This window comes from Miniopterus natalensis, chromosome 2 (genome assembly GCF_054644295.1).
Source record: "Miniopterus natalensis isolate mMinNat1 chromosome 2, mMinNat1.hap1, whole genome shotgun sequence".
NCBI classification, from domain to species: domain Eukaryota; kingdom Metazoa; phylum Chordata; class Mammalia; order Chiroptera; family Miniopteridae; genus Miniopterus; species Miniopterus natalensis.
In genome coordinates, this window is record NC_142082.1 from 142,993,230 (window position 1) to 143,004,167 (window position 10,938).

The 10,938-nt window shown below is 54.8% G+C and overlaps 2 protein-coding genes across 3 annotated transcripts; one reads left to right on the forward strand and one right to left on the reverse strand.

Annotated features, from left to right (window-relative positions):
- The first annotated feature begins 304 nt into the window (after positions 1–304).
- C1QL4 (complement C1q like 4) lies at positions 305–2,900 on the forward strand. The gene is made up of 2 exons (XM_016201072.2): positions 305–841; positions 2,721–2,900. Exons 1-2 carry the CDS (start codon positions 305–307, stop codon positions 2,898–2,900), a joined length of 717 nt encoding a protein of 238 aa, XP_016056558.1.
- A 1,246-nt stretch (positions 2,901–4,146) lies between these two features.
- Positions 4,147–10,717, reverse strand: TROAP (trophinin associated protein). 2 transcript variants are annotated; one of them, XM_016201242.2, is made up of 14 exons: positions 10,429–10,717; positions 10,158–10,341; positions 9,268–9,425; positions 9,047–9,184; positions 8,780–8,862; positions 8,217–8,269; positions 7,429–7,550; positions 6,364–6,480; positions 6,172–6,255; positions 6,028–6,087; positions 5,636–5,770; positions 4,862–5,489; positions 4,495–4,688; positions 4,147–4,330 (listed from the first exon to the last, which is right to left on the reverse strand). In XM_016201242.2, the coding sequence occupies exons 1-14, from the start codon at positions 10,570–10,572 to the stop codon at positions 4,283–4,285; spliced, it is 2,148 nt and encodes a 715-aa protein (XP_016056728.2). In that variant the 5' UTR covers positions 10,573–10,717; the 3' UTR covers positions 4,147–4,282. The 2 variants fall into 2 exon arrangements, with proteins under 2 accessions (XP_016056728.2, XP_016056727.2); XM_016201241.2 differs by having other exon boundaries at positions 6,028–6,255.
- Positions 10,718–10,938: the final 221 nt, after the last annotated feature.

Here is a 10,938-nt window from a genome sequence, read left to right on the forward strand (position 1 = left end):
GAGGACCCCGGGCTCTGATCCGTCGGGAGCTGCGCCTGGCCCAACCCACGCGAGACCTTCGCCTTGACGGAAGGTTTGGGGAACCGCACAGCTGAGGCGGGAGCCCACAGGGGCGGGGGGGACTGGGCGCAGCCGTCGGGGCTGGCCCGACCCAGGCGCGAGCCCGGCCACCGCCTCCCGGGCCCGCGGAGAGCCCCGAGCCTCCGCCACCATTGCGCCCAAGAGTGAGGAAGATCTGCTGGCCCTGGCCGCCTCGCGTCTGAGCCGCCGCAAGCGCGTGGCGGGCGCGGCCGTCGGGGTGGCCATGGTGCTGCTGCTGCTGGTGGCTATTCCACTGCTGGTACACAGCTCCCGGGGGCCGGCGCACTACGAGATGCTGGGTCGTTGTCGCATGGTATGCGACCCGCATGGGTCTCGAGGCCCAGGACCCGACGGCGCGCCCGTCTCCGTGTCCCCCTTTCCCCCGGGCTCCAAGGGAGAGGTAGGTCGGCGCGGGAAGGCAGGTCTTCGAGGGCCCCCAGGACCTCCAGGTCCCAGGGGGCCACCCGGAGAGCCCGGCAGGCCAGGTCCCCCGGGCCCTCCTGGCCCAGGCCCCGGCGGGGTGGCGCCTCCTGCCGGCTACGTGCCTCGCATTGCCTTCTACGCGGGCCTGCGGCGGCCACACGAGGGTTACGAGGTGCTGCGCTTCGACGATGTGGTAACTAACGTGGGCAACGCTTACGAGGCGGCCAGCGGCAAGTTCACCTGCCCCATGCCGGGTGTCTACTTCTTCGCTTACCATGTGCTCATGCGTGGCGGCGACGGCACCAGCATGTGGGCTGACCTGATGAAGAACGGCCAGGTGAGATGCCCCCCCGCCCCCCCAGCCCCAGATTCGCCCGGCAGCTTCTTAAATCTCTCTGCATCACACAACCCGATCCCCTTCCCCAAAACAGCGTCGCTGAATCCAGGAACGCCAGGCTGCCAGGTCACAGGCAGTGCACATGCGGCAGGCGCTCCGGTGTGGGGGCATTCAGCTTGGATTTTTTAGGAAAAGGTAAAAAAGAAGGAAAATAGTGGCTCATTTACCATCAGCTCTATTGCTAGTCCCAGGGCCTGGAACCAATTCTAGGGCGGCCTTCCGCTCAGCTCATACTGAGTCAGTAAGCGCAGGTGAGAAATGGTTTGGTAGCTCAAAAGACCAGCCAGCCTGCTTGGAGGAACGGATTTGGAGAAGGAAAGAGGCAAAGGACGGGTTTGGAGGAGGAAAGGCAAAGCAGAAGGTGTGGGGCCTAGTCCAGTAGGCCGCACATCCTCCCTGGCAACCTCCGGCCTCCAGGTTCTGCTGCTCCCTGACCCTGTGGTCACAGCTGGAGTCACTGCCTCCTTGGCTTGGGAGAATAGCCCCAAGGATTTAGCTCCAGGACCCGGACACACACAGAGGGAGTGAGAAGCCTTAGGCGTGGGGGTTGGATTAGGTGCCTGGGCCGCACTAGCATCTGGGGGTAAGGTTGGGACTTAGCGGTGACCTCTGAATGCCCACGCGACTGGGTGGCATTGACCATGCAGTGATGCATCGGCCTGTTCATCCTGGCTGTGGGAAACCTGGGTTCTGCTAGGCTATAGCACTCACCTGCTCCAAGACCTGCAGGCACTGCATTGGGGTCTCCTCCCAGCAGGGCCGCCCCAGGAACCCAGGGAAAGGGCGTGAGAGTGTGTGTGTGTCTGTATGGGAGTGCGATAGAGCATGTGTGCAAGGGAGTGTGAGTGTGGTGATGCGAGTGTGTCTGTGGATGCCAGGGTGGTACGAAGGTGTGAACAAAGAGTGTGTCTATCTGCTTGTGTCACTGAGCAGGTGTGTGTGGTCTATGCGGGATATCTGTGAGTAGGTGGAGGGGATATCTGTGAGTGGGTGGAGGGGCCAGTGTGTATCTAGAGTGTGCCGGTTTCCAAGGGGGCCAGGGCTGCAAGGCTCCCACTCAGTATTGCACAGCACGGGCACTGCGGGCCCTGAGGACGGTAAATAGTGATTAGAATAATGATGAATAATTAATGAGTTAATAACCAGCCCCCTCGGGATAGGAAGAGGGGGACTGCGGGGGGGGGGGGGGGGCGGGGCTGGTGGCAACCAGCAGCAGCGAGACCAGAGGGGAGGAGGGGCTACCTGTTGGGGCAGAAGGCGACCCCCACGTTGGTGTGCCAGAGGGAACTAGGAGGGAAATGGACACCCCAAAGCAAGAATGCATCATTGTACCTTCCCATTTAAGGCCCACACCTTTGCATACTCATGGACACACCTCTCACTTGGGGATAGGAATGCAAGTTTAGGAGGCCACAGGGGGTTCAGAATCTTAGAAATTATCCTACAGGCTAATTTTATTTTCTAAATGATAATAATAGCAAAGGCTTATAGCATTTAGCCAAACACTCTTCTAACACACTTCACATGTAGTAACTCATTTAATCCAAACAACATTAGAAGGTAGGTTCTATAATTACCTCCCACCTTACAGCTCAAATTGAGGACCAGAGAAGGCCTGAAACTTGCCTGAGTCGCACAGCTGGTGAATGGTGGTGACTGAGAAGCTCAGCCATCTCCTGGCCTCTCCTTCCCCCCAGCGCCTGCAGCCAGCTACTCTCGCTCTGCCTTCACAGGCCCAGCTGCACTTACTCGGCCGACCCCTCTCATCACCCCAGCTCTGCACAGGGGGTGAAGCGGCTGTTCTGTTCTCTCTCGGTAGGTCCGGGCCAGTGCTATTGCCCAGGACGCAGACCAGAACTACGACTACGCCAGCAACAGCGTCATCCTGCACCTGGATGTGGGCGACGAAGTCTTCATCAAGCTGGACGGCGGAAAGGTGCACGGCGGGAACACCAACAAGTACAGCACTTTCTCCGGCTTCATCATCTACCCGGACTGAGCCGGGCCCCATCCACGCCCCTCGTTTGCCCTTCGTCTTCGCTTCCCTCCTCACCCACTTTCAATCGGCCCCATCCAAGGCGCCACCCCATCCTTTGAGAGCCTGGCGGTGGGGGGCGGACCTGCCTGCTCCCGAGGCAAAGAGGCGGACTCGGTGCTCCCGGGGATGAGAGGCTAGAGGGCGGAGGAGGCCCGGCCAGAGGAGCAGAGCAGCTGGGGAAGGGACCACCCGCATCTGTGTGCGTGGGGCGCGTGAGAGCCGGTCTGATGAGGTGCGGAGGGGGTCGTGGCCCTCTCTTCCGCTCCGGAGCTGGGGAACAGCCTTACTAGCCACACCTGGCATTTTGGGGGGCAGAGAGCAGATAGAAGGAGCCCATGTAGGTGGGAGGAGACGTTAGGGCGGGAGTAGGCGCTGGTCCTCTGTCATAAAAACTCTTGCCATCCCCATTTTTCAGGCTCCAGGCTCCCGCCTTGGCAGCCTTCTTGTGAACTGGAGGAACCAGTGAATTCTTTCCTAGCATTTGAAACTCATTCTGTACAGTCCCCACTTCACCCCCATCTGGGCTGAGCCCTGGGGCTACAGCTGCTGTTGCCTCTTCCAATAAAGTGACATTAGAGAATGTGTGTGCCTCTTAACTGGTGCGGAGTGGGGACTGGGGGCTGACCCTTACCCATACTCCTCTGGAGGACTCCCACCCACCTAGCCTGAGGCAAAAGTTTAGTTCTTCCCAGCAAGCCTGCCTCTGGAGGAGGAGGGGAGTAGCCCAGGGCTTCTGCTGCGATGTGGGAAGGGGGAGGGGGGCGGTAGCAGCTTCAGGAGAGCTTCCAGCCTTAGGCTATAGGTAGACACCAACCAGAGTGACATTAACAGGGGAGGGTTCCAAGGATATGGGTCCAGTGTTCAGTTTTCTGCCTGATACAGGGAGAGTTCTAAGAAGAGGAGCTCTAGGGGATGAAGGAGTTGCTGATGGCTTCTGGAAGTGGTACTGATCTCAAAAACCAGGGAGAAGAGCAGGTCCCCAAAGGGGACAATGAGTGATGTCCCCCAACATACTCATAGAGCTTGCTGAGCAGGTGGGGTGAACAAGAGTAGGATGACTTCCTCCCTTCAGGACAGATCCAAGATGAGGTTGCGTGGGGGACCGAGAGCCCAGGGCTGGCTCTAAGCTGGAGGACACTGCCACCACGTGGGCAACTGGAGAGCAACAGCAGTAGCTGGCCCAGGTCAGACCAGCGGGAAGCAAACATTTGGACACTTTAGAAACTTTATTGAAGGACAAAAGGGTGTCATCTCCCAATCACATGGGGTGGACCAACAATGACAATAAATAAGGGCTGAAAGGAAGGATCAAGACGGGGCTGGAGCGGGTGGAGGTGGGTGTTTCATGTTGGAGAGTCCGGAGGGGCAGCAGAACCAATTGGAATAAAACACTGGAGAGAGAGAAAGACTTTATCACAGCCCAGCCATCCTTGAACTGAGTCAACCCCTCCCCACTAACCTTTGTAAAGGAGCCAAGGCTGGCTCCCTGCCCTGCTTCCTACTTCCCACAGGCTTGCTGTACAGGCACAGCCTGGCTGTGGATGGGGAGGCTTACCAGGGCATCCTGCCATTCCAATAGTATGGCCACAGGATTGGTGCAGACCCGAGAGGGGCCTGAGGGAGGGGCTCGGCTGGTGTAGAAGGCACACTCATCATCCAGGCGGGCCTCGTGGAAGCAATGGATGGCGGTAAGACACGCTTTGAGGCGCTGCCTCAGGGCTACGGTTCGAGGAGCCAGACTGCTGGGGCCTGGGGGTTCGAGGGCCAGAGTTCAGGGTGGGCTCTGCATCCTAAACTCTCACCTTATATTGCCCTTTCTCAATCCCCCATCAAGAGGGAAGCCAATTAGGAGCACACTAATTAGGTCCCACTCCCAGCAACATGAGGACCCCCTTTATTCAAAGCCCCTCCCAACCACTTACCTGCCTGGCCTATTGGAGGCCTCAGAGGCTGAAGTGAGCAGATAGGAGGGCTGGCACAAAGTGGGCGTTGGGAGGGGATCACGTTGGTGGTCGCTGGAGCCCATTGACAGCAACAGGGCTGTGGACTGGACTCTGTACTCCTAGGTTCCAGGGAGCAGGCCTCTGATGCCCCAGCCTCTACCCTAGGAGAGGGCTCTAGGAGTCCAGTCTGCCCCTGGGAGCAGGCCTGAAGGGGTCCAGGCTCTACTGGAGGGCAGGCCTCAGATACCTCAGGCTGTTTCTGGGTGGTAGGCTCTGGTATCTCAGGCTCCCTCCTATGACAGGACTCTGGGGGCCCTGGCTCTGCTGGAGGGCAGGGCTGAGCAACATCAGGCTCTGCTCCAGGGCAGAGCTGTGGTTCCCCACACTCTGGAAAGCAAGGCTTTGGCAGTTCAGAGTGCTGTAACAGTTCAGGAAGGTGGAAAGCCCCAGAATTATGCTCTGGGGCATTCAGAGTTCTAGGAATCTCTGCCAGCAGAGACTGAAGTTCAACCATATCCAGAGAGGAGCCTCCATTAAGGGGGGCACACTTGCTCCCTGCCAGCCCCTTTACCTCCTGTTGCAAAAGCTGCTTCAGGATACTGATGCGCTGTGGGTGGAAGAGAATACCCCAGTGTGATGTCAAGATGTGGGTTCAAGTCTCTACCCACACTGTCCTATTCCTATACCCTCTCTCCCTTCCCCAGCCCTGTCACTGCCCATCAGGTGTCAAAATGGTTGCCTATAAAAACCCACCTGCATCTTCAGCTCTTGGAGGTTAGGGGTTCTACTAGGGTGGGGTTCATGAGGAGTTGCCACAGGTGGTTTCCCAGGCCCCTCCTGTAACCTTTTACAACTCTCCTGGTCAAATAACCGGACTGCAATCTGCTCCTGCCACATGGGAAGAGAGGGACCACGTGAGGAAGCCTGGCTGGCATGAGAAGACCAGTCTGAGTCCTACCCTCATGAGGAAGGGATCAGGTCCCTAACTAAGAGGCCCTAGACTGAGATGAGGACAAATAGTAGAGAAGCAGGAAGAGTTGGAGAGTTAGGTAGCTTTTTCAGAGAGCCCACCTGCCACAAACTGCTGGACCTCAGACTGATAGAACAGTGAGGAATTTCAGAATGGGAAGGCTTTGGGCACTTACCCAGGGCAGGGCAGGCTCTTCAGGGCAAGACTGAGGAGAGAGGCCACTCAAACATCGGGCCTGGGGCAGAAGTGAGATGTCATAACTCTTCCTGTACCCATCCATTCCCTTCCTGTGCCAGCTACCTCCCCTGCCCTCTCTTACCTGCTGAGCTCTGGGGGCCAATGGAATGGGTGTGAGCTGAGTTTTGGGGTGAATGGCGAGACGCCGCAACACTGAATATGAGGGCTGGAGAAGAGATGGGGCTGGCTGAGCAGTGACAAAACCTAGATCTAGCAGGGATACCAGCCAGACTGTTCTGCCCTTGCCCAGCCCCTAGAAGCTATGGGTACAAACCGGAGCTGAGGAACCAGGGGAGGGAACACGCTGAGCTAATCCAAAGGGGGATGGACGGGGGGCGGATGGTAGCAGCACATGGCCAGGGGAGGCCATCAGGTGGCCATCATGGTTGTCCTGTGGAGAGGAACAAGATGGAAGAGTGGTCCCTCCTTCCTTGCCTGCCTAGGTCTTGTTCTCATTACTGCAGCCAGTGTGATTCTTTTAAGACTTAATCAAATCATGTCACTCCCTTGTTCATTCCCTCTCCCCATGGCTTTCCACTCATTCCAAGTAAAATCCAAGGTCTTACACTTGTTTGTAAATCCTTACCAGTCAAATCCTGTCATTGCTCTAACCTCACTTCCTGTTGTTCTCCTTACTTAAGTCTTGCTGGCATCAACTTTTTGCTGATCCTTAAACAAACTAGGAGTATTCCTTCCTCAGGGTCTTTGCATCTGCAGTTCTCTCGGTATGTTCTTCCCCCAGATATCTGGATGGCTTACTCCCTCAGTCCCTTCTGGTCTTCACTTAAATGTCATCTCAATAAGATCCCACTGACCAATCTATTTGAAGTTACAATACCACCTCCACATTTCCATTTCCCTTCAGTGTCTTAATTAATTAATTAATTTATTTGTTTATTTTCAGAGAACTTACCACATCTGATATACTATATATTTTACTTTTTGCCTCTCCCTTCTAGAATGTGAACTTATTTGCTATTGTGTATCCAGAACCTAGAACAGTGCTTAGCACACAGTAGCTGCTCAATAAATACTTGTGAATGAATGAATGCTTTGGCTAACAAGTGTCAGATCTCTCAGCACTGATGTGATGGTGATACAAATATATACTAGACTGTGATCTCTTACCTCCAGAACCCAGACACCTGGTAAACAGAGACCAGTCCCTCTCTGGAGAGGGTCTGGGCCCATCAGGAGCAAACCCAGATCCAATTAACACCTGAAGCCCAGGACTACTTGGCTTCACCCACAATCCTCAATGTTGGCTGCTGCTGGGGAATTTCCCCAAGCACCGCCTCCCCCACTCCACTTCCCCTATCCCAGGAGGGTCCCATCTCACCCTGGTGTGGGTTATCTCCCGGGTTTCTCTTAATGGAACCCACTGGGCCAGACCGAGGGGGCCCCTTCCTCCTTCATCTGAGTGAGTGACAACTTCATGTTCTCCTTCAGGGAGAGAGGAAGCTAGGAGGGGATAGGAAATTTGCTGTAGTATCTGGAACACCCACTAAAGTTCAGCACAGGGCTTTGCAACCTTTACAGAGGATATGTCATGCCCTAGCCGGTTTTGCTCAGTGGTTAGTGTGTTGGCCTGTGGACTGAAGGGTCCCGGAATTGATTCTGGCCAAGGGAATACACCTCGGTTGCACGTTCGATCCTCGGCTCCAGTCAGGGTGCGTGCGAAAGGCAACCAATCAATGTTTTTCTCTCTCCCCCCCCTTCTACTCTCTCTGAAAAGCAATGGAAAAGATATCCTCGAGTGAGGATTAAAAATAAAAATAAAGAGGGTATGTCAGTTTGACAGTGCCCACTGCCCCGTGAGGGATGAGGACACATCCAGCATCCCCTTGGAGCCCAGAAGTATTTGAGGAATTGTTTATTAATCTGAATACCCTGAGTGGGCTCCGGGTGTGTTGATGGCTCTTAGGGGCTAAGGATAAAACAGAAAATAGTGAGTGGAAGGCAATTTTTGCAGGAAGTGGCAGGGAGAGGGTAGGAATGGGGACCACATCCTTCAACACAAGTGCAACTGGGCCAACCTCTGACCCAGCATGTTGAGCTTTTCCTCTTGCTTCACACTGCAAACAGCCCACCTGCCCCTGTCCTCTCCCCATGGCCAGACACACTCACCAGGCTGGGCTGGGGTCTCCAGGTGCAGTCTTGAGGCCTGGCTCACTGCAGTCCTGATGACAATAAGGGCAGCAGCTAGCAGTCACTGAGTATCAAGTATGAGCTGGGCACTGTGCTAACTACTTAACAAACATCATTTCATTTCATTCTCCCAACAACCTCTAATGATGACACAAACATTATCCTCATTTGACAGATTAAAGAAATTAAAGTGTGGAGATTAAGGCAAACTCACACAACTAGTTAAGTTTGCTAAGAGTCAGGAATCAAACTCAGATTCCATATATTGCCACAGACTGTGCTCTAGCCACTACATGAAAGAGATAGCACCTCTCATTTTTGTACTCTTCTGCTCCCACAACCTGAAGAAACTGATGTCCTACAGAAGCCTGGCTAGCAAGGCCCGAATCCTATTCCAAGGGCTCACCTGGGCAGTCACAGGTTTCCCCTCTTCCCCTCCTGGGTTGGTGGGAAGTCCTAAAGCTACTGGAAGATCCTAGCTCTGAAGGACCCCTGTATGGGACATTGGATCTATCTCTTCCAAATGACCCCCTCCTTCTCACCGGCTGCTGCCACCTGTCTCTCTTTTTAGCTCCTGGAAGCTGGGGCGAGCAGAGGGGTGAAAGAAAGGTCCTGCAGGTGGAATCTGACCCATAAAAGCAAAAGAAAAAAGCAGAGTCAGAGGTGAGTCCCAAACCTTCAGGCCTCACCACCAACCCCACCTGCCTTTACAGAACCCCTTTGGCTCATCATGAGGTGCCTTCTCTCCCAAGCTTTGTCCCTGGAAGGAGCTCCCAGAAGCAGAGTATCAGCCTCCCAAAGGCACTCACCACAGTTTCTAGCCTCTGGGTGCACAAGGTCCTGCTGCGGGGTCCTGGTCCCTCCAGCCTCGAAAAGCAGGAAGCCCTGGCAGGGTCCAGTCGGTTCTGGGGGGTTCTGGGGGCCAAATATGTAGAGGCCCGGGTACCCTGGGACAGCAAAAGAGGCTATGAGCTCAGGATTCCCTCCTCAGTCCACCCCAGCCTGATCTCATTATATCCTGTCTCATTACCTGGCCCCTCCGGACGGTGCCTCCCTGGCTCCCTCGAACCAGTACTCTCTGAGCCAGACTGGGCTGGCGCCCCAGGTGACAGCTCTTCACCCCCTCACCTGACAGGATGGTAGCTAGGGCCTCAGGGTCAGCCACAAACTCTATGACCCCTGGAATCTCTGCAAAGGAAGAGAAGGAAAGGTAAGATGGAATAGGAAGAGGGAAGGCTGAGAGGGGACAGGTACCCTAGGGTAGTCATCTTGAGGTGTAACAGCGAGCCAGAGACTCAGATAATAGGACTCAACTCACCAAATGTTCACAGAACTTTGTGTAAGACACTATTCTAGGCCCTAAGGCCCAGAGATGAATAAGACAAAGCCCATCCTCAAAAAGCTATCATCAAACTACAGAGCAGTAACAGACTCAACCCAAAGTATAGACATGTGCCCTGGCCAGGTAGCTCAGTGGGTTAGAGTGTCGTCCCAATACACCAAGGTTGCAGGTTCTATCCCCAGTCAGGGCACAGACAAGAATCAAACAATGAATGCATAAATAAGTGGAATAATAAATCGATGTTTCTCTCTCGCGTCCCCTTCCTCTCTCTCTAAAAACAAACAAACAAACAAAAAAACAAAAATAAAGTATGGAACTGTTATAAAAGAGTATAGCAAAGTATTAGAACACAGAGTAATGGATTGTGACTGGGGAGCTGGAAAAGGCTTTAGAAGAGATGACATTTTGCTGAAGGAAGCAGAGGATTTCTAAGAGCCGAGCTTTCCAGGAGCAGGGACCAGGAAAGACTCTTATAGTCTGCAGGAGACTGGAGGAGTGGAAAGCCCCCAAACTCCACCATCCCCATCTCATTCTCCCAACCAGCCAAGGAGACTGTGTTCTAGGCCTCCAACAAATACCTGTCTGGGAAGGGGGCCCAGGCCCCACATTTTGTCCCTTAGGGCTAGGCCTGAGCTGCTCCAATGGGTTCCGAAGTAGAGTGCTCCCCACCAATCTCTCTGATTTCTCTGTTTGATGGGTGGCCTTTGGCTGGCCTGCTGAGTCAACAAGGGGACGCTGAATAGTGAACTTCTGCTCCAATCTCTGGGGGAAGGGAGTACAAAAAAATTCAGCGTTGCTGGTGTGTGCTGCCTCCTTGTAGCTACTGTGTTCACCACCAAGCCCCCTTACCTTTGGATCTTGGTTCTCCTGGTCCAGGGAGCAAGGCTTGACTGTGGGGAGAGGCGGGCGTCTCCTTGAGCGTACCGGAATCTTGCTAGGGGTGGGTGAAACACCCCGGAGGAGAGGATCCTTCTTGGTTTGGAAAGTGGCCATGATGGCTACAACTGAGATGGAGAAGAAGGCAAGATCAGGGATTAAAGGTCAGCCAGTTTGGGGCATTGGTGCGGTCCTCACATCCCAGATACTTCCACCTTCCCTCAAATCCACGCGCCCAGAAGACCCGGCGCCTGCAAGGCCGGCTCTTCTGGGTGCCACTTCCAGACACTCTGAGCCTACTTTTCGCCCCAGGACCCCGAGCTGCCTCTGCTCCTTAAGAACCTTCAAGATCCCCGTGCCACACCTTCCCCGGAACCCCTCAGGGTCGCCCCCACTCCGCTTTTTCCTGACTTGGCTTCTGGGGCAGCTACTTCACCAGTTTGTAAAATACGCCAAGCTCCTGATTGGCTGGTCTGCCGTGAG